General features: G+C 30.6%; 2 protein-coding genes across 5 annotated transcripts; one reads left to right on the forward strand and one right to left on the reverse strand.

Annotated features, from left to right (window-relative positions):
• Positions 1-5,567: 5,567 nt before the first annotated feature.
• LOC119688079 lies at positions 5,568-11,762 on the forward strand. The gene is made up of 7 exons (XM_038102714.1): positions 5,568-5,766; positions 5,830-5,899; positions 5,957-6,850; positions 6,899-7,255; positions 7,319-7,626; positions 7,684-8,531; positions 11,567-11,762. The coding sequence occupies exons 1-7, from the start codon at positions 5,741-5,743 to the stop codon at positions 11,674-11,676; spliced, it is 2,613 nt and encodes an 870-aa protein (XP_037958642.1). The 5' UTR covers positions 5,568-5,740; the 3' UTR covers positions 11,677-11,762.
• A 3,186-nt stretch (positions 11,763-14,948) lies between these two features.
• Positions 14,949-23,255, reverse strand: LOC119687733. Of its 4 annotated transcripts, XM_038102168.1 has the most exons (6): positions 23,059-23,241; positions 22,746-22,978; positions 21,306-21,470; positions 21,137-21,191; positions 20,737-21,071; positions 14,949-17,961 (listed from the first exon to the last, which is right to left on the reverse strand). In XM_038102168.1, exons 3-6 carry the CDS (start codon positions 21,375-21,377, stop codon positions 17,440-17,442), a joined length of 984 nt encoding a protein of 327 aa, XP_037958096.1. In that variant the 5' UTR covers positions 21,378-21,470; positions 22,746-22,978; positions 23,059-23,241; the 3' UTR covers positions 14,949-17,439. The 4 variants fall into 4 exon arrangements, with proteins under 4 accessions (XP_037958096.1, XP_037958097.1, XP_037958095.1 ...); XM_038102169.1 differs by having other exon boundaries at positions 21,306-21,351; positions 22,746-23,241; XM_038102167.1 differs by having other exon boundaries at positions 22,746-23,241.
• Positions 23,256-24,272: the final 1,017 nt, after the last annotated feature.

The raw sequence follows: 24,272 nt of genomic DNA on the forward strand, positions 1-24,272 counted from the left end.
TTCTACCAGCATTACTTGGAAAATAGAAGTTCTAAAGTTAGTTCTGCAAAAGTTTAAATACTATTTACACAACTTTGTAGAAAATTCGATAACAGAAGATTAGAAACTTTCATTTTCATAACAGCTGTGATCCTAAAGATCTACTGAGGCGACATAGCCAAACACCATCGTAAAATTAGAGTTGTCATAAATAACTTTTCCTACTTTATGTGCGAAGACAACTCTAACTTCTTTATTCGAGAGGAACAGTGTTAAGTCCCATACAATCTAAAATGCAAGCAAAAGTTGGTTGCATATTTGCTTCCGAACGTACTGAAATTTAGCTGGATGTGGACCATTGGGTTCCAGATATCTTTTGAATTTAAAACTAAAAGTCGCCTATTTCAGTATTTGTGGGTCTAGTTATATAGAGTCAACAGTTTAGGAGTCTATACGATCTAAAGCTATACATCCTGATGCAGACAAATCTGGAAAATGAATATCATATGTGCTACCATAAACAACATTAGAAAGGTGGATGACTAACCGGTAAACGGTAATACCAACTTAGTTGAGAAAACCGATTTCAATGACCAAAGAAGTCCAACCATTGATTTACTTACACTTTTTAGGTAGATTTATTCAAGTAAAAGAAAATAAACCTTTTGCGTAGATTCACAACTGTTGGTGATATATGGATCTATCACTAATCTGGATTGAAAAAAAACAACAAAAATAAACGAAGGCGACGGTTGGCAGCCGTAAAAACTGATTATTATGTTTGATGATGGTAGGGTTTGATTGCTGCTTGACTACTTCTAGAATTTATCACTAATTTACTGAACTGTGTGAGTAATATTACTTCAATTTACGCGATTTGGTCAATATAAGCTATAGACGTGTTTACTTAAAAGGACAATTATCGAAAAAGGTGCAGACTAAACCAAAAATGCAATTTGAGAAGAAATTTGCACAGAAACTATCGAAAATGTCCAAAAAATCAATTTTGGGGCACCATAATTTCCGAACCTACTTAAGTACAGAATCATATTAATCATCATTGAGGGATGTTTCATAAAATAAACATTAATACACGACATAAAGTATTCAGATGAAATATTTTTTAATATTGTGATTTATATGACAGCATGTTCTTTCCCGGGCAGAATTTTCATTGACTCATTGACTGCATCTTAGTAGCTATTTACTTTTTTCGTTTCTCAGATAGAGAAATCACCTATTAAATTTGAAGCTCTTTGTAATGAAATAATCTGTATACTCTGTATACTCTGTATACTCCTTGGCATGCAGTTGGCTCGTCCGTCTGTCTGTCCTTCTCTTTGTGCAGAGATTGCAGGCCAAAAGCTCAAGTCAATGTGCAATAGTATTCAGAACATATACTCTTCTTATTTAAAAAGTAAAATTATATAAATTCATGATGATTTAAGTCCATCGTATCTAAAACCCGACTTCGCTAAATGCACTTAACATTTTTAACTTGCCTTTAACTTTGTTAGTAATCACAGGAATTGTACGCGAATTAGAAATAATCTTTCATAGAGAAAGGAAGAATTATAAAATAACATTATTTATTAACTAAAATAATACATTCATTAGTAGAAGTATGTGCGTCACCATTCTTTTCATTAATTATTTTCTGATTAAAATGTATTCAGACCTTGAGCCTTTCTTGGAACTAACCTATATTTATCGAATGGCATTACTAGTAGCAGTATTTGGTTGAAGTTTGAAAGGTGGACTAGATCTAGATCTCTATTCTCATTTTACGAAATGTTCTATGCCGCGGAGGCTCAACACTTCGGTGTTCAAAAGCACGTGTATTAATATTAAGCTTCAATCGAGGCCCTATTGAAGTTTCAAAAGAAATTTCCGTCAGTACCAATGAAGAAATGTGTGCAAAACATAACTTTCACCTTGGTTTGGTGCGAGGCCTACCTACAAACCTCTGTAGAGCTTTGGGTCACAGCACCCGGTGATGAATACGCAACTCCAAGTCAAATGAAGTGAATCATTCTACACGTGTCAGTTTGAGTATTAACCATAGCCACTACGAGTATAACCTTAACTGGTAAGCATAGTCGAAGCTGCAGGCCACTGACCCCTGTAGAACCAGATTTACACTCCTGGTCAAGTGTCACAAGTGAGGCGGAACGAAACACTTACTACCATGCACACTTTCTACACAAGTGTCGGCGTGGCACCGGGATATTACGACAGATATGCTTTACCTCGGGAATATTCTAACCTTCACCACCTATCTTTCACCGCAAGGGGGAGATATAGGTGGACTATTATGTATATGCTATATATGTTGAAATTTGTCAGGATTCTAAATATCTCTATTGAAATATATATAGTATAAACTTCAGCAAAGCCAAACCTCAAACACTCTTACTTAGATACATTTTATTTTGTCACTTTTTTTACATGACAATAAAAAAATATGTGTTAAAAGGCATTTAAATTTCATTCAGTCTTGGAAAAGATGGAACTAATTACAATGCAGCGCGCACAATTGATCGAAAAAGGATCTAAACTGTCAAATCGGAGAAAACTAAATGATCTAGATCTCAAAGAGAGTGTAAGATTCGTCCATAGACAAGCTCTTTTTTGTCAATTATGAAAGTAAGTAAGAATTGCTTTTCGATTTATTTCATGATTTTGACAATTGAAATCGAGACAAGGACACTTTATTTTATATTAACGCATTAAAACAACAGCGCCACCTGGCGTTTATTACTTATTATTGGTTTTAGCTTAGTTTTCATGTAATTTCTTTCAATTTTAAAGCTCGATATTTCGGCAAGTAAGCTATACCGACATTATGAGTAGTAGAAAACGTTATATCCTAAATAGCCGACAATGTTTCTTATGATAAGAATAATAGGAACTATTAGGTACTATTATCAATATTACTGTCAGTAGTATTAGTTTCCTATTATTAATATCATTAGTACCCCTTCCCTACCTTCTCATACCTTTACTACATTTACCTGTAGTAGTTGACTAACCAACTGACTATCCAACTTACGACGTCATGTCTGTTAGACATGTAGTTTTTGACCCTCCACTCTGATGTACCTACGGTAGTGCCTTAGCGGAACGCATAACTGGAACCATGATATGGATATGAGGCCGTAACAGTGACAAAGGTATAGAAGCTGGAGTTTTGAGCACAAAGAAAATTATGCAGGACGGTTCGCAACATCTTCACAATGAATTATTATTATTATTATTAAATATTAATTCTTCCAGCATATTTTCACCTTACAACAATATTGCAGCAAACTTCAAACTGTTAACAAGAACCATCAAACTGTCTAACAGTTTTGCTGTTCTTAAATAGTCCTCAATTTCAAACTGTAGTCTGCTGCGATATTAATAAATAATAATGTCCTGAGCCTAATGAATAATATATGAAAATACATATTATTCTCCTTTCAAATTTACTCTTTTTCACTATTTAAAAAAATTACACAACATTGAATTGAGATTAGTTTTTTGATATCAAATCCAATTTAATTTAATGTATAACTAGCAGTTCGAATGTAGCCATTTACTTGATGAAGGCAAACATTTTTAATTACATTCATATTTCTATTTAAATTGAGAGAAAGTCCAAGCAAATATTAATTCAACTCACTCAGTTATTTAACAAATAAAGCAAATATAATAAAAATAATTATTATTATTATTTTTACATATTATTATCTTTGTTTAAAGTATTAAAGTATTAGGGACAAATGGTTGAAGTCTTAAGTAAATAGAATTCATCGCATTGTGGTGATAAAACATGATAAAACGTAGGGCGTTAAAAATGAAAAATGCTAAAAATGACTTTGTTTTTAATGTGCGCAATAAATAAATAAACAAAAAGTAATTAACTGAAATTAACTTTAAAAAAATTTTAAAAATAATATAAGCACCATTATTCTATACATTCACTAACCATAACTTATTCAATGCCTACTGTCACTCTGTGTCCATGCCAAGGGAAGAGACAAGTTATGTCTTGCTATATTTTATACGATAACTGACAATTGATATAGCGTAATACGCATGTCCTACTATAAAATAGACAAATCTCTGTTGTCAGTTAATATTCATCTATGACTTTTTTTATTAGGGTTCAATTAGTTGCACAACTTCAAGTGACGTATTGGACTTAAGTTTTGCCCTGGTATAAAACCATCTTATGTCTATGTTTATAACATGATATAAAAGTGATTAGTAGATTGCGACACAACGCTTCTTGCTACACCGACAATTGATCTGAAAACTGCAGATCATCATCGTTCGAAATCTATTAGTTTGCCTTTTGTTTTTAATAGTAGGACCTGTGTCAGAACCTGTACACTATTTAAACTTAAAGTCCTGAAGATGTGACTCGCTATGTGCACAAGTAAATTATTACTTAATTTATACTTGATTATATTATTATTTAGTATATACTAATAAAAAGTTGTAAATAACTTTTTAACTTAAACTTTTTTTAATGCGATGTTTTTGATTAATTTAACATAGAGATGAAATATTTTTAAAAACTGTTACAATCCGTCAAATAAATTTGAATTGACAAATTTCATTAACAAATCAATGTAAAAAGTAAATAAATATATCAACATAATAGGTCTATTAACTTTGAATATTGTATAACATAATATTGTAATAATTGTAATATAATCACAGATTAAAATTTTCATACAATTGAATATCTTTATCTTAATTTAACTAAATTATGTTAAAAAACTTCACACAAAAGACTTACAATAATAGCAACCCTGTAATAAGCGAAATACACATCGTTTATACGGCGTTTACATTGTGAGATAAGTTAAAGTTAAGTTAATCTGCATTTTTAATCCCCACAGTATACATTACACATTGGAGATTAATGTTGACGTATCTCTTGTTCTGTTTTGTATCATGTGTTTGATAAACTTCTGTAAATTAAGCATTTAATTACAATTCTGTACAAAAAAATTGTAATATAAATTTAATAAATTATTGTATAATAATAATTTAATAAATTTTAATTATAATTATGCACAAAATTATTATAAATAAAATTTGTTAAAAATTACTCACTTCGGTATTTTCAAATTTTCAATGATTGTTTTGAATAGATTTTGACATTTCTTTTCCAATTCTTCTAAGATCGTAAAAAAATCTACGATATTATAACATTTACAGAGTTGCACAAAAAAGTAAACACCATTTCAAAGATATAAAAATTAACTTCGACTAAGAAAGAATAACTTTTCTATTAGGAAATCTGAGATTAAACATAAAGATTAGTACTTTAATCTATATTATTGATTTGGTCTAGTTTTAATCTTACAATATAAACGCAGTATAAATGTACAACTTAACAACTTGGTCAGAGCGAAAACATCAATGACTGTTTTTTTAATCTACTGTTAATCTCACAATGTGAAAGTACTATAAAGGACACTGGTCAGATAAATGTAAATGTCAATATATAAATTTAAAAAATATTTCCCAATGATGATCAAAATGACATATTAACATATTAGTACTTAACAAAATACAACTCTGGTTTTTGATAAGTGCAACACTATAATATGCTCTGATCAACATTTTCTTGTCAATTGTTCTACAAGGAGCATTGTATTGTTTAATCGTCATTTTACAGATATATGTATGCTTATAAATGTTTTATTTACTAAATAATTAAGTAGCGATTATATATTGCTTGACAAACAGTAGTTGGAAAGCAATGGAACCTAACAATTCTGGTTTAAGGTATAAGTAAGTTCTATATACATTTTCGTAATGTAATTAAACAATTTTTCTTTTAATTGTTAGTGTATTGGAGATGCAAAATGGCTGGAACGTTAATGCAACCGTTCCCCGGAGAGAAGAATTTATTGATCACGTAACTATTTTAGCTTCTATACTAGAATATTTGGTTCAGCTAAGTATTTTGTTTCAGACACTTCTGGCTCCTGAATATATCAGAGATCCTAACAGCTTTATAGTGCAACTTATAGAAGGACCATATGTTTTTCAAAATCAAATTCCAACCACTTCCTTCAATACAACTAATACGTTTACACCAGATTTAAATTTTCATAACACAGTTTTTCAACTTGTAAACATACCCGACCAGTTTCAAGTAGCAAATTATATTGGAAATGGCATTCCAACTATTGTCGGATCACAACTTCAAATGGAACATAATGAAACATCATTGGGGTTAACAGAAAGTAAGGAACCAGAGCTAGGTTTTAGCTCTGGAACAACATTGGAATTAACTGAAAGGAGCAATTCTCCTTGCACTGAAGAAACTAATGAAGACCTTACTTTTAACTCTGGCACCACATTAGAATTAACTGAAAGAAGCACTTCCCTTTGTCGTAAAGAAACTAATGAAGATCTAACCTTCAATCCTGGAACAACAATAGGATTAACTGAAAGAAGCAATTCTCTCTGCAATAAGGATATTACTGAAAATTTAACGTTTAACTCTGGAGCTACTTTGGGATTAACTGAAAGAAGCAATTCCCTTTGTCGTAAAGAAACTAATGAAGATCTAACCTTCAATCCTGGAACAACATTAGGATTAACTGAAAGAAGCAATTCTCTTTGCAACAAGGATATTACTGATGAACTAACGTTTGATTCTGGAGCTACATTAGGATTAACTGAAAGAAGCAATTCCCTTTGTAGTAAAGAAACTAATCAAGATCTTACTTTTAACACGGAATTTTTGAATACTGACGAAGATAAACTTTGTACTCCAGAAAATGAGTCAACACTTGATTCCGCAACCGTTCAACAATTTCCAAGTCTGTCATTGTTAACTCAGTCAAGTGTAGGGCTAAGTGTAAGTTTAAAATAAATATTTAAATAAAATTTAAAAATGTTATTTTAGGATTCAGATGTATTGCAAAGTGCGGATCTTACAATTGCTCGTACTCTTAAAACCAAAAAAGTATTGCCGCACAAAAAACGAATATCGCGCAAATTAAAAGCTTCAAGGGAATGTTTAGAATCTTTAGAATTGCCAGTAACTTTAGACGAAAACATAACGAATGGTCATGCAACATGTACTGTGCAATTTAATTGTGAAATTTGTGGTCAGTCCTGTGTTTCGCAGTTAGACTTCTTTTCACACCTAAAACAGCATTACGAGCCAACTAATACTGACACGATCCTTACAGATATAAGTTCCATTGATTCGTTAGCGGCAGCTACTAACTGCGAAGAAAATTGCTCATTAAATAAAAAAGTATACATTTTTATAATTATAAATCTGCAAAAAACTAATTTTTTATTAATATATTATTTTCAGAATGACATTTCTACTGTCACCTCTGTTTATGAGAGTCTTAATTTTGAGGACTTCTCTAATGTTGATACTGTCCATTGTGTTGTAGATCAAAACAATGATTTAAAACTTATAAGCGCAAATAATATAGAAAAATGTATAGATTTCGTTACACAGCCAAATACTGCTTCTGGTATAGATCCAGATGAAACCGAGTTTAGTGATACTGAAGACATGTTAGAAGGAATACGAAACGTTGTAGATAAAGTGTCTGTTGAAGATACTTGTGATGAAATTGATCTTATGACTTCTAATGATATACGAAATGAATGGTATGTATTTTATAATTAACTTTACATTATGTTAAATAACATTTTGATTTTTATTAGGTTAAACAATAATTTTAGTGGAATAGCATTTAAAGGCGAAGTATCTCTTGAACCCCTTCAAATGATGGTATCGGACACACACAATGTGTCTTTGATTGAAAAGGATATTTCGTTAAAAATGAATGATACTGCTGACCTGCAATTATTTTCAAATGATAACTGTATAGACAAAGAAACATTTGACAATAATTGTAAGGATGTAAATAGTTCATATCTTAGTGATGACAATTTAGAGTTAATAAGTTCTGTAGGGATAGGAGAAAATATTTCAACAACTGTGTGCATTACTACTTTGGATAAAGAAAAACCATATAAGAGTAAAACACCAAAAAAAAGCAATAAACCAAAAAAAAAGAGAAAAGGTAGAACTAAAAATGATTGCGCAAATAAAAAAGAAGTCAGCAAAAGAAAAGATACCATTAAAAAGAAGAAACAATGGATGTGTAGTAGTTGTGATCGCGGTTTCAATTCTGCTAACGCTCTCAAGTATCACAATCGGACGCATTCTGGAGTTCGACCTCATCAGTGTGATATATGTGGAAGGTCATTTTTTGCTCGAGGTGCGCTCAAAACACATCTCTTAACTCATACCGGTGATAAGCCAATCGAATGTATGCATTGCCAACGGAAGTTCCGGCAAGTGGGAGATTTAAATTATCATATTATTTCTATACATACAGAAGAAAAGAGTCATCAGTGTGAATTTTGTGGGAAATCGTTTTCACGCAAATATTCACTCGTTGTACATCGTCGTATTCATACAAGTGAAAAAAATTACAAATGCGACTTTTGTCCAAAAACCTTTCGTGCTAGTACATATTTGCAAACACATCGAAGAATTCATACAGGTAATGTTCACTTCATTATTTAATTATAAAAAATATTTACTTAGTATATATTATATATTATTATTACTCTTTTTAAAATTTGCCTCTAATTAGTTCATTGAATACTGTACTTTATTAATTGTTTGTTTAGTACTTCAACTGGTGCGTTTGCGCGAATATATGTTCAATAACTTCTTCCTTAACAGCGCAATTAATAATAGAAAAATACGCGCTTAAACGATGTATTCCATTTTGCACGGTCTGCAGCAACGACTCTTTTATCTACTATATAAAACAACTATGTATTCGTCTTATAAACCTTTTTATATTATCTGTGCTCTAAATCCTAGCGGATTACCACAATAACAACAACTATATTAAATAGTCGAAGGACTACTGAATGTTTTTATTTGCACCTCTTAGATTAAGTTGGATTAAGCTGGTTAGCATTAGATTTCTGACATAATCTCCACTGACTTTAGTTAGTGGTAAGGGTTTAGTTGGTTAATCTTCTTTACCTAATTAAAACAAATTCAATCAAAAAAAGGTTGTTATTGTGTTTATTTTAGAATAATATGTAATACTCATATATACTGCGTGTTCAGTATATGTGGTGAACACTCAATTTATAATTACAATCATTATAAATAACACAAATAATGCTCTTTTCGTATGGAAACGTTAGAAACACGAGAAAATGTTCGTGCGATGATATATTGCGGTTTTTTTTGTCGTGGACTATCAAGACAAGAGTAATAATAATAATATAAGCCATATTCCATCAGGAACATAGACTATTTACATAGAATCGCCAAGTACTTCTGTTTAATGCTAAATGTCTCAATTCGTTATTAGTTTCCTGCCGGATTGTTCTTCTCCATGTGGTGCGAGGCCTGTCGGGTCTTCTATTGCCTTGTGGATTCCATCGCAGGGCAGCATGGCAGACCTTTTCATAGGGTTTCCTTAATGTGTGCCCGAGTCAGTTGTATTTCCGTCGTTTTATTTGTATATTTATGTTTTCTTGGTTTGTGAGTTGCAATAACGTTTCATTGTCCACCACACGTGGCCACCAAATTCTCAATATATTTCGCAGACATCTGTTGGTAAAAGACTGCAGCATGCGGCTAGTTTCAATGCTTACCATCCATGTTTCAGAGCTATACAGCAAAATCGATTTGACACATGCGTTATATATATTGGCCTTAGATTTCGGAGATAGTTCGCTTGAGCTCCAGATGTTAATGAGAGTTGCAAATGCAGATCTTGCCTTGTTAATTCTGTTTCGTACGTCAATGGCTGCGCCTCCCGTTGTATTTATTATGCTTCCAAGGTAGCAGAAATTTTCAACGGTTTCAATGTTGGTGTTACTGATTGTGAAAGTAGGAGCTTGATTTGATTTAATTATGCGTGAATTATGCAAGACAAGAGTGCATCGATAAACTTACTTTCACATTTGGCGATGAAGTTTTTTGATGATACTATGCCACTGTGAAACGCTAGTACAATGGTTTTAATCACTCAAATTCGTGAAGATCGTCCAAAATTAGTTGTTTAGTTGTTGAGCCAGAAAATATTGATGCTGTGAAAAAACTGATAATGCAACTGCAACTCTAGGTATTAGTTTGACCAGTATATATAAAATATAGCACGATCATTAAGCCGTGAGATAGGTTTGTTCTTGTTGGATCCCTCGTTATTTGACAAAACCTCAAAAAGATACTCGAGTCGATTGGTGCACACAAACGCTCAAGAAGTACAATGCAGTGCTTTAAAAGACGTATATAAGATTGTACCAGGTGACGAACCATGGATATATGCGTATGAACCGAAATTGTGAACAGCAGTCGAGTGTATGGGTGTTTCAAGATGAACTAAATCCAACAAAAGTTGTTCGCGGTTGAAGCACTTCGAAATAAATGGTTGCTTCTTTTTGTGGGAAAAGTGACTATATAGATACGAATACAGGAACGTAAAACGGTCAATTTCGAGTAGTATGTCTTTATGCATCATTATCGTCACAATGTGTTCACCTTAGCTATAATCTTTCTCGATCATAGCTCGTTGAGAATAATATAAATTATGCAGGGTAATCGTTATTCTCTTAATATCTGCTTAACAAACGCTTGCCTTTCGATTTGCGTTATTGTTGCAATATTCAGCGTCTCGTACAATCTTCTTAGCTCGTCATAACATTCGCATCTCCAAAGCGAAGCGAAAACTCTATTAATTGTTAGCCATTTGTCGACCTGGACTTCCTGAACTCGAAGAAATTCTATATGAAAATTATTATTCGAATAATTGAAAAGTAAAGATTTGTTAACCAATATCATGCCAGACACATAATAGAACATTGTTTTATCATCTCGTTTTATTCTGCTTATTAAGAATATATACTTTCAATGTGAAAATTAGATAATACCTGGATAATAACTGTACGGTCCACCAATAAATTTTATTTGATGAAATATTATTATTGGATTTGAAATTGTCTAACTCTTACCCTATTTTCTATTCTAAATAAATTTCTGCTCAAGAGAAGCGATACATCCTTGATACGCAGATATTTTTTCATTGGTATAAATATTATTTTTATGAAAATTGGAAAAGATATATTTGAAAATCAAACATACGTATAAAAGTATCCGGAGCATATGTTTTGAAAAACGGTCGGCAAATACCGAGTCATAAAAATCCCAAAAGCGATTGAAGACCTTACTTAATCAGGTTGCGAAAAATAAATGAAAGAGTGAGTCAAGTGGTGAAATAATTATATTGGACTCAGTGTGTTGTTTTAGAAAGAGGCAGTAAAATAAATTTTGATACTGACTAAAGGCCTTATATGAAGTTTAATCTCTTCTTAATTGGGTTTCAGACACTTTGACGAACATGATGCGATGGATATGTGATAAAAATATTAATATTTTATAAGTTGCTTGAAGTTGTTTTTTATTCTACAACTATTTATACTACTTATTATAATTCTATATAAACATGTAGTTATCGTAATTCCATTGGATTATTTTTCTAATAAAAATTAATTTTATTTAAAACTTTAGGAGAAAAACCACACGAATGCAAAATATGTTCCAAATGTTTCCGCGTTGGGAGTGATTTACGTCGTCATATGTTAACACATCTACGAAAAGGTGCCAAGACGAGCTGGTAGCACACAGAAGTAGTTTAACCTAACAGTACTTAGATGATTTCAAAGGATGATCAGCTAGAAAAATATGTATATTAATGTGTATGTATTTTTTAATACTTTTATAATCTTTTAATTATTGTATATATTTTAGTATATATATACACAAATATATAGAATAAAATGTTTTCGTTTTTTATGTAAGAATATTTGTAAACCCATGAAAATAAAAAAACATATTTTAATCGTGGACCAGTCCTTAGTTGAATATTTGAGTTTGAACAATGTGAGTTTTTTTCTTTAATTAACAAATAGAAGTAAGAAACAATAAAAATTTTATTTGTAATTTATATCCACCTGACGTATCGATGGATTTTTCCAGCATCTTCCGATGTAGATTCTTATCAATGCTTTATTTGAATCTTTAATATTTAAATAAATAAATTATAATTTGAAAGTAAGATACAAATGAATAAATTAATTGAAAATTGCTTTGTATTGGAATTTATTTGAATCAAAATATAGCTGAAGAGTTTATGTAATGACAGAACTACTGTAATTTTAACATTTTTTTTCGTAATAATTGATGTTATCCTTTTAAAATTTGTGAAATAAACATTTAAATTTGTTATAGTTAGATGTTAATTAAGATTAAGTAATTAGTTTTATAGTTTTTAGTTTTTATAATAGAATACAAGTTCATAGTTTTAAGTCTTGATATTTTTATCAAACCAAATTAACACAAATAAATAAAAAATATTACAGAAATCGGTTGAAAATTGTTACTTACTTTATATCACTAAATTTAATTTTATAGGCCATGTGACAGTTCGATTAATTTGAGTTAAAGTTAATTAAAATTCTGCATTTATGGATTTTTTGCACTGCACTTATGTATATATTTATTTATTTATTTATTGCACTTATTTATTATTTTTGGTTAAAAGTTTTCAAATTTATTTATTTATTTAACATCTTATAAAATTTTCACAGTGGTATCGCTTAATTCACCTAATTTTTATCTACTCGAAATTCTGGTAAATATCAACATTCGCTGCCATACCGACATAATTTACTATTTGCCTCAATTTACTCTAACTCGCACACGGCCATGATTGTTAAATTTATTTGGCATAGTAAAATTAAATTCACGCTATATATATATATATAATATAATATATAATATACATATATAATATATATAAATATATATAACCATAACCATCAGATAACATATCTATTGTGCCTGTTAATGCGATTCTTCGTAAAATTAATATACAATCAAACACAATAAAAATCTTTATGTCCAAATTATTGAGATGATATATTTATTTTGAGGTGATATATTTTATTTTAAACATAAACACAACAGGTGTTCAGGTGTCCTTTATTCAAGATTAGGTACACATGCGTTCCAGGAGACAGAACAGGATAAGCCAAGTCTAGCTTCATGCCGCCCTATGATCTAGTGCTCTGTAAAGGCAGATATTAACCTAGATACCTCTGATTTTCTTCTGTGTATCAAGTCAGAGGTTCTGCGTTTAGAATAGATTGACCATGTACCCCTTGACCTGACTGTTGAGGTAGAATGGGCGCACTCACTATTAGTCTGTCGCAAAAAATTGTCATAAATTAACCTCCGACTGTAGCTGGCATTGGCCGAGATAGGAGTATCCGTAGAAGAAATGTGCTAGATTGCCTAATCTAGCATGCTCGTCTGCGCACTCATTTCCTACTGTATTATAACGCCCAGGAACCCAAATTAGAGTTACCTTGGACCTCTCACTTAGTGCTTTGATAAATTTCCTACGTTGGTACACTAATCTGGATGTAATACTAACCGCTTTATTAACTGCCTCACTGTTAGTAAGAATATAGACCTTCTTTCCGTGAAAGTCCATGTTTAAAGTAAAAGCACAAGGGAAGATTTCTGCATGTACTAATCTATATTTTATATGCACACTCTTAAATGTATCCCAAAAGAATATTGTGCGAATTGGAATAGCAAATGAGATTACAAATCAGTATTCACATATGCATCTGCAGTTTAGGTGCTTAGCAAAAAGCACTCTGATCTCTTGACGGTGTTCGGGAGAAAGGTTCTACAGCGAATTGTCACGAGGAGCTAAAATCAGGATTTATACGCGAAGCAGACGCAGTTATGAAAACTAAGCTTGGGCGGGTGATGTAGGTTGAATGGGTGAATATAAGATTGTGGGAAGAATCTTGTGTAGCGAATTGTGTGATAAGCGAGCGATTGAGATTGTGTAAGACATACTATGTCTGCGCTGAATAGACGACATAGTTATGGATGCCCGATGAATGACATCACATCAAAATCAAGATCGATAGATCGATGGAAAGTTTTGCTAAATGAGGCCAGGATCAGATATCGGTTGTAATGCCCATGATAATGATGATGATGAACAATGGAATAAAGGGCTAAGACAACTGATCAAATTAAATCACGTATATCTATTGCAGTTTCTTTTTTTATTGTTATCATATGTTATATGTTCCTTGAAGTCTTAAGTTATGGAGTGTATATCATTTAGATATATTATTTTATTTATCTAACACGTTCATATTGATGAAGTTATGTAAGTTGTGAATACGTGTGCTCATGTGATTTTTTCGCTCGCTCTTTTTTTTGAATTTCTCCCTTTATTATCTGGACTATTTAAGTCAGAGCACTTAAGTATGGTGTTTCTTCACTTGTTTTTGTTTTATGTACGATGGCCAAAATTCACTATTTGCGACATATATATAGACTAATAGTATTAATAAATATAAATAAAACAGCGTAAGGTATATATTATTATTGCAGAGCGTCCTTTATTTATACTTGTACTTACTTGTATGAGTTAATATTGTACAATACATTTATTTATTATTATTATTTTTAATTGTTAAAAGTTTACAGTTGTACAGTAATTTTATTTTATTTATTTTGCTATGAATGCGTTCGCTTTTGTTTTTTAACTTAATCTAAACATGTTTTCAGTCAATGATATTCAATTTTTTGATACCTTTTACTTAATGATTATGAAGGGATAAGGAATGATCATTAGATATATGATATTCATTATTAATGACAGAACATAACCGCTATTATATTTATTATAGGACAATTTATATTGGTAAATATGAACGCACATAAAAAGTATGTTAGTTTGAAGAGTAATTCAATTTTAATAGTGTTTGCTTATTATAATTTATTTTGTATTTTTTTTTTGTTTTGCATTAAGTTTAACTGAATTTTTAAACTAAATAATTATTATTTCATGTTTTTTGCTCGTTAACTTAAATGTAAATAATTAATGCTGCATTGCTTCAAAGGGTTTAAACATTATAATGTTTGGACAGCTTATGTATAATCGAATTCGACCGAATATTTAAAACGTTTGAGCAGTTCGAAACTACGTGTTGTTCGAAGATTTTGAGCTGCTCTAAACTGTCCGAATATCCGAATATCAAAGTTATTCGAATATTTTTAAACTGCTCAAAAAGGTTTAAGCTACTCGCAGTCGTTTAAGTTACTGCTTGAATAAACGATCGAACTACTTGAAGAAATTTGAGGTGCTCAAAGATATTTACGCTGCTCGAAGTTGTTTGAACTGCTTAAATATTCTTGAGCTGTTCGAAGATTTTGAGCTGATCAAGATGTTTGAGCTGATGAAAATGTTTGGTTCGAATATTTTTATTGCTGTTCAAAGACATTTCAAGTGCTCGAAACTATTTGAATATTTTTGAGTTAATCGAAGGTGCTATTGTTGGTCGAGAATGTTTGAATTGTCCAAGGATGTTTAAGCCGCTTGAAGATGTTTGAGCTACTCTAAGATGTTTAGGCTGCTCAAAGATGTTTGAGCTGCTCGATACTGTTTAAATCGCTCGAAGATGTTTGAGCTGATCGATACTCTTTAAGTCGATCGAAATCGTTTGAGCTACTTAAGCTGTAATTTTATTTTTAATTTTTTGAGTTATAACGTCGAAAATATTTTAAAGTCGGTTAAAAACAATTTTAAAGGAATTTTAGCTTTTATTTCGATCGTAATTTTTTGTATTTATATGTATACGTTACTTGAAGCTGTAAGGTGTTCAACAAACACAAACATACTCGAACAATCAAATGTTCCACCACAAGCATATTCGAACCTCAAAAAGCTTGGGTAAGTTTATCATATTTGAATGTCAAAAAGATTGAGCTCAAATAAACTTGAACACAAAATGCTCGAAGCTAAGATTAGCCAAAATTACATTTGAAGCTCTGCTAAACACATAAACGTCAGTCTGAGGAAGAAAGGAAGTTTTAAATCTACTTCTGCGATTAAATAAAAATTAAAATATGCTATGTATTGGACCAGTTTTTATATTGATATTTAATGTGTGTTAAGTACGTACGCTTCTCTGATCTAAGAAGAGACTGCTTAACACACATTAAGTAATAATTAAAACGTATAAAATAATATTAAAATTATTTGTAGAAATTATTAACGAACCTATAACAATATATGCTCATATGTATTTATATGTGTGTTTATCAAATTTATGAAATAAGTATATTCACTGGTTTTTTCAGTTCTGTTCTGTCATACGAGTTTAATTTTTCGAAACTAAGTTCTATTGCTTAGCTTATATGATATCTAGTTTAATATTATATATTTCTATATATTACCATAATTAAAATATTTATGAGCTTTTCGTTATTTTGTTTCGCTTTATTATTTACAAAGGTTTACTTTATTTCTATATTTTCGACATGCATATATATATATATAGATATTTATATATATACTATATTACTATATATATATATATACCAATATATAAGTATTTTTATAGCCAGCCAGTGAAAAGTTAGGTGCATACTTAATTCTTCCAAGTGAAATACAATTTTTTAAAAATTAAGATGCGTCCATGATCTTCACCCAGATTCTCGATTTTATTTCTGGCTACGTACAGTCACTTATAAAGACTTATTTAAAATAGCAGTACAAAATTAAGTACGACCTTTAGCTAAACGACTTTTCGCGGTTAAAGTTAATTTAAAGGAGTAGTTTTATTATTATATATACATTTGATAAAATCACATTAGCTGTCAATACAAGTACAAATATTGAATTCAAATTATTGTTTCCCATTATTCAGTTTTGTTTAGAATAAAATGCTGAGTTCAATAACGAAAGCTTTAAATTTCTTTAACTTGTTAAATATCAAGCAAATTTTCGAGGCTAATATACATCACACTTAAATTGAAGTTTGACTTTTGATCACAAAGAAAAACAAACAACAAAAAAAAGTCATTTGCCAATTAAATTATTTTACAACTTCTCAACAAATTAATCAAGTTATCAAGTTTAATCAAGTTTCAAATTAATATAAATCTAAAATTTGGCAGAATCCACAACTTTGTAAGGCTGAACAAAATCGCGGAAATGGAAATTGTGATTCGTTTGATTGACCGAATTAAAGCTGTTAATTGGAGTTTATTGCTATTCAGCACAACTGATTCCACAACTGATTCCATAACCGATTTGTGGATAACATGTGGATCAGCTGAAGATTTTGCAATTTCAGTCTAAGTAAACACACATACATTCAATCCAGGGGAAACAAAACCTTTTCATAATATAATTTGCTGGTAATTATTACTTTTGTTGAGATTATGGAGCGTAGTAGCACCGTTACCATACAAATCATTTTGTGTTTCTTCAGCCTTAGGTACTTTTTATTTTTGTTTTTATTTTTGGTGCTTAGTTACTAAATAATCTTTAACTTCACGCTACATTAGAGGCTTACTTGTTGCATTTTATCAAAATCTAAACAAGGTCTATGAGGCCGTTGAAGCCGCTGCGTTGCATGCTGTCCTCGTATAGGTCGTCGTCGAGGCGATATAGCGCAATGAAATAATTTCGCTGGCGGACTTACTGATCGAACTTCTACATCTAAACCTGTTGTTGACGCGGGACTACTTCGAGAGCTATTGTAATGAAAACTATATTTGGGCTGTGGCTGGTATATATGGTGGCTGCTGTTGCTTATTTTAAGAGATGTAGCACAAGCTTTTATAATGCTTTTACTTCCATTGTTTTTATCTTCATCATCGGTTTTATTTCTACAGCTATCTCCATTCTCATCATTAACACTATTATCACATAATTTTATATTCTCGATGCCATATCGAGCCTCTGACAATATTAATGGTGTTGTTGAGCGGAACATATGACTTCGATTTGGCTTAAAGGCTTCCAAAGGTGGAGAAGTACGAAAATTAACTGGCGTCAATATAGGTTCCAAGAAATTGCGTAACTGAAAAAACAATAATATATAATATAATAAATTGGATACCAAACTCAAATACAATATAACACAATATTCGTATAGTGTTTGAAGTACACACTTCATTTGTAGAAAATATGTTATTTTATATTCACAATGAATTTAATAGTTAACTAAATAAATATAAAGATTAATTAGCGCATAACAGAGTGGTCGACTGTTATGTTTTTCGAGCAGCTGAAGTATACTTGAATTCGAATATTTGAGATTAGTAGTGTATACAGAAAAAACTCTAAAATATTTCGGATATACCGGATATTTATCACATACATTTTTTCAAATGAACTTTGATACTGTACTTGAAAATGTTCGAGTTGCTCTAAGTTGTTTGGGCTTTAAAGAGAACCACCTAAACATGTTCAAACACTATATGGTGTTCGAGGATATATCATATGAAAATAAATGAAAATGAAAATAAATTGAAATATAAAGTAGAAAACTATATGGTGTTTTACACATTTAATTTGCTCAAATATGTTTAAGCTGGTCGGAGATATTCGAATTGATCGAAAATATTGTATTTCATTTTAAATTCTTTTTACTTTTACAAATATATACAATCACATAATTTTTGCTACAATTTAGATATACATAAAAGTTTGGAACTCTAAATGAATGCTGTTTTTTGTCAAGGAATGTCCGCAAAGGGGTGAGAATTAGTTTGTAACCCAGACAAGTCACTTTTTAGACTCTCTTAAATAACACTTCGTTGCATACAGAGAATGGTTTAGAACGTTAAATCGAAAAATTTAATATATTAAGAAGGTTGATTAAACAGGAGAATAGTACTGGTAGAAGAATTGTGTTTAACACCGCCAGTAATCAGATGGTTGATAACAAAATTCGGACCTTCCTTAAAAAATCAGAACACTTTAAATTCGATTAGGATATATTAAGTACAACAGATCTCTTAACTATATTTCACAGAAAGTTCTAATTATTATTCTATTTTAATTATATTCTCAACCCGTCAAAAAAACAAAAGTAAAAGAGCGGGATAAGTGAATAATTCATTAAAAAGTGAAAAATAACGTTTAATCAAATGGTTTTAGTGTGGGGAAGTATAATAGAAAAGTAACTTAAGCGGGTATCACACGTGATCCTTGAATGTTGTCTTGGTGCGTTGAAATGCAAAATTTTCCAAGTCTAATGCGTAAGAGCAACATTTGCAGGAGTGACGAACGGAGTGAAGGAAATCAAAATATTTTGATTTTTCGACCAGTCTTGCTCGTTTTTTTTCGTTTTACAGTCAGATTTTTGTCGGCTTCCATGCCAATTTCAATATGTTTTAAGGCATGGAAGCTAAAACATTTCATTGCACGCATGATTTTGTTTTATAGTGTACTTCTAGTATTTTTTGCTGAGGAGAGTTCCAAATAATATCGACAGTGAATGATGTGTAATAGCAAGAGACCTTGGGCCAAGACTTCGCGTCAAGAATAATGTGTAATACCCGCTTTAGGTTTAGTTGCACGAATTTCGTCACTCTAAATGGCTCAACTTGATGTTTGTAGTTGTTTAGTTAAGTAACTAAAAAAATTAATGACGTCCTGTAAAGTAGTACTCTAGTTGAGTCTCTTTCAACCGGTATACAAAGGTTTGAGTTTGTAATAAACTTAATTCTCTTAAAAGCCGTTTAAATTGGCGTTTAAATTTGTTTTAAAAACGTTTATAAAAGGTAGATATGTTGAAATACATACAAGTAACGATTGAGTCTACGTTTCAGAATCATATTTTGTATATAGATTCCAGAAAGATTAAGTTGAAGTTCGTTCAACTATTCAAATTCAATAATAGGAATCGTTATGGTAGATACGGATATTTTATACTTGGTTACAAGGAACGATAAAGCTACTCAAATTCATATGGAATTCAAATAATTCCATAATTGGCTCCGAAACCGATTGATGTTACGCTCCATTATAATTTGATGTGGTTGATTTTGATTTTGTGGTTTATAGTTAATAATATTGTTATTGTATCCCTTACATACCACTTTCTCCACCTTGATCCTGATTGACTTACATTTAGTTCCCACCCATCCTTAATACATCCTAGCCTTTGGACAATTCCCTGCTTTTTCACACTATCATCACCTATCTACATTCGAACCCATGTATACTCATGTATCTTTAGTATTCCTTTCGTGTTATCTACGCAATAGGTCTCTCTGGCCTTTTTTGGTTACTTGATAGAATGTTATTATGTTAAATTTTCCGAGCCGCTTGTATTTTACAACGAAGTGTCGCTCACAACTCTTGTCGAAATTTTTACTATACACGTAAAAGTCTAACTAGGCAAGAATTGGAAAATTAGTCAGACTACAGTAACAACATTCCTAAATTTAGTATATATATGTTGATATATGAAACTATTTATTATATATTTTTGATTCTAATAATTAGTATTTCAAATGAATTTATATATATGTGTACTTCAAAATCTAATTTAAATATTTGGAACGAACATTTTAAATGTCCGAGCCGCCAAAACAACAAATCTGTCTTGTTTCACTTAAGATTCATTTTTTGTATACTAATATGAGAACAACAAGTCCTCGTACATCTTACGATGTTAGAGCATTTTTGAAAAGTACTTTGTGCTCATCAAAATGCAATATCAAAATGCTAGCAGTTTTAAACAGTTGGAATAATATATAAAGCTCTATAGATATATGATTATAAATTGTATAGTTATATTTCACCAATTTTATATACACAATATAGTTAATATAAATTTTTTTACCTCATCATCTGAACCATGAGCTAACGACCGTTTACGATTTTCAATTAATGTTGAACTGGATCTTTTAGATGTTGAGGCTTCTCCAAACAATTCTTCTGGTTCAAGTGAAGAGGAGCCTCTTTCAGTAATAAATGATGCCGTAGTTCCGCGTACAACCAAAATGCTACTTGCAGACTCTATCGCCCCAATGGACGACATTGGTCCATTTATAACTTCAAGTTCTTCCTCTGAACTGTGTTGGTCATACATAAGGTGGGATTGACACATCATTGCAGACGATTCTGATGAGCAAGCGGTATCAGTCAGAGAACTCGCATCGGCACATGAACTCAGACCTGTTATATTAAATAAATTTACAATACTATATTACGAATACGATATAATAATAAATTTTACTCACTGGCTTCCATGTCTAAGTCACCATCAGACTCTGTTCCAGAATCATTCGATTCGCCCTAAAAGATATCATTCATTTATATATTGTGCTTTTAATATATTATAATCTTCAAATATATGAACATATAACAATTTATTAATTTGTAAGTGGTTGAAACTAAGCAATAGCTCACCTTCTTTTTTAATAAATTTTTTAGAGTCTTGACTGAAGTATCCCGACTATTTTGACGAACAAATTTTATCATTATTAATAATAATTCATATACTATATTTTTAGTTAAGCAGCTTTTTGTTACTCGCTGTATAATTCAAGCGGACCTTGAATTTACATTATGATACTATTGAATAAATTATTCACACAGTACCGCGGTCCAACACGCGATGATATTTATAGTAGACGGCGAGTTTGTTAAGTTTAACAGCGCCAACATAAAAAAAAGAAAAATAAAATAAATTAAATGAACAAATGAGAACTACCATTTCTATAGTTGAAGCAACTAGAGAGAACTCTTGTGGTAAGATATGAGTGAGTACATCACAGAAATATTGATTTTATCCTTCCAGAAAGACTATTGAAATTTTTCCGTTAGAGTTGTATTTTTGTACGACATTTCTTAGCCAACAATAAGACACAAATACATTTTTTATCGACTAGTCTCTTTTATAGAGTTGCACATATATATCTAAATGATTTGGAAATTGGATATAGTTGCAACTATATATAGTTTGACATAATACATTATCGTATCAAAATTATAACCGATGCTAATAAAAACCCTTTCGCCGGCAAGGAGCTTTATGCAACTAAACCTCAACAAGAAATGTGTTCACGTCCAAAGAGAAGTGAATCCATTATTTGGTTTACGACAATTGATAGTAGAATAACATCCTTAGGAGTGCAATAAACGCTCCAAGCTCTCAGCTCTCTTTACGCAGTCGTAATACCAATTATGTAGGAAAAAGGGCCGTATAGCGTAAAAAGCCTAGTTGGAGATTCCGAAATGTCATGTGATACACGATAGTGTAGTAAAGTCAGCTTCACTGCGTATTTGAAGTACAGACAAGCGCGTTCAGCGCCGAGTTTACAACACGAGTACATTTTGTGTATACGCTTGTTGACATTCTCACACTATATATTGTTATTAGGATTTATTAAGTCCTTTTACTAGTGTGCTATTTGGCTACTTCAATTTGGTTTTCATTTTCCATTTTATAGACAACTAAAAATTTATTAAACACAAATATAGTATATAGTTATAAGACTTGAAATTTCATTCATTATTCATTTTTAAATATTATTAAAGTCAAGAATTATATATACATATAGATATATATATATATATATATATATACATATATATTCGATGCAAACATTTCATATTCATAGGCATTATGAACTACTAATAAAAAAATAAAAGGTCCACTGTCTTATCTATCACTAAGCGAAATATATTATATATATATATATATATAGTATATATTATAATCGTAATAATAGCGTTGGACGCGGTCTGATGATTTCAACTCAACAGTTTCATTTTTAAAGTAACTTAATGTTTTTTATATTTATGTTGTATGCGGTTTCATAAATAAAGTTTAAAAAAATACAATACCTAAAATGCTTGGCCATGCGAGTTTGTAGCTATGATTGTATTGTCTGTTTCACGACTTTTACTATCGATTCATTTTGTCGTCGGAGGAGGGAAGAACAAAGAAAATGGATAATGAAGAGTTTGTAGACACATCAGAGCTGATATGACAGAAGCAACCGCACCGCACTGCAACATCAGCAATTCACTTTTATTTATCAATCACAAATTCATCCAAAATTAATTTGCTCACTTAACTGCAATATATAATTATATTAGCTCACTGCTGATTGTTCATTAATAACCAATCCAAAGCGCATATCCAGTTATTACTCACTTCCCACATAGTACACAAGTAGAAACAAAATAGTCTTTGTTAAAACTTAAATAAGGCAGCATTCTTAAATAAGTATTTATATTATTCTTATAAGTTCAGCATTTTAAGAAAAAATCCGTGTTAAATCACAAGCCTACGTAATTAATTGAAACACGTACGTCTCCCAAACTATGCCGAATAGAATATGCTCCATGACTATATGCGTAAACGTTGATAATCATGTCAACCAAACTGACAGCGTTGCCAGCCAAGAAGAAAACATATTTTTGTAAAAAACATTTGTGCCATATAACGTGAAATTATTATTTTTATTAATACATTACTATTTTATGTTGTTATTAAAACAATATCCTAATAAATATAATAAATCTTGTACATCCATTTCAATTCCAGAATATAACACTTTGTTTTTTGAATAAGTACGTTTATACCATGTAATTTGCTTCTGGTTTATATTTTGAATTATATTATTTTAATGGATATATTGTTATTATGGCCGTGTGCGAGTTCGAGTAAATTGATGGTGAATTGAGGGAAATAGTAAGTTATATTGGTATGAGAGCGAATGTTGGTATTTACCAGAATTTCGAGTAGGGTAAATTAGATAAAAATTAGATAAATTAAGTATTACCATTGTGAAAATTTTATAAGGTGTTTAATAAATTTATAAATAAGTTTGAAAACTTTTAATCAGAAATATTAAATAAGTGCAATAAATAAATAAATAAATATTTACATAAGTGCAGTGCAAAAAATCCCTGGGTAATTTCAATTTATTTTACCTCAATTTACTCGAACTCGCACACGGCCTATATGCTTATCTATTATATTTATATTATATCTTTATATTACAATATCTTTTATATTGTTATATATTAATTTTATTTCATACTATCTATATGGAATATGGAAAGTTATTTGAGATTATATTATAATTTTATTGACAATACTTTCATGGTGAATTTCGAAAAATTATGTATATATTATTATTAGAACCTAAACAAAAGCAATCCCAATATTGTTACAGATGAATTATATTATTAAATTTATTATGATTTAAGTGCATGACTGTCCTTCAATTTTGAACTGAACGTACTTAACCAAATAACAATAATGGCTTAATTGGTTTATATACAGAATGAATTGGCTTATATATAAAATTAATCTTTTTTTTTTTAAATAAATTGTTATGTGAATTGAATTAAAAAAAGAAG

This window comes from Teleopsis dalmanni, chromosome X (genome assembly GCF_002237135.1).
Source record: "Teleopsis dalmanni isolate 2A chromosome X, ASM223713v2, whole genome shotgun sequence".
Classification (NCBI taxonomy): Eukaryota; Metazoa; Arthropoda; class Insecta; order Diptera; family Diopsidae; genus Teleopsis; species Teleopsis dalmanni.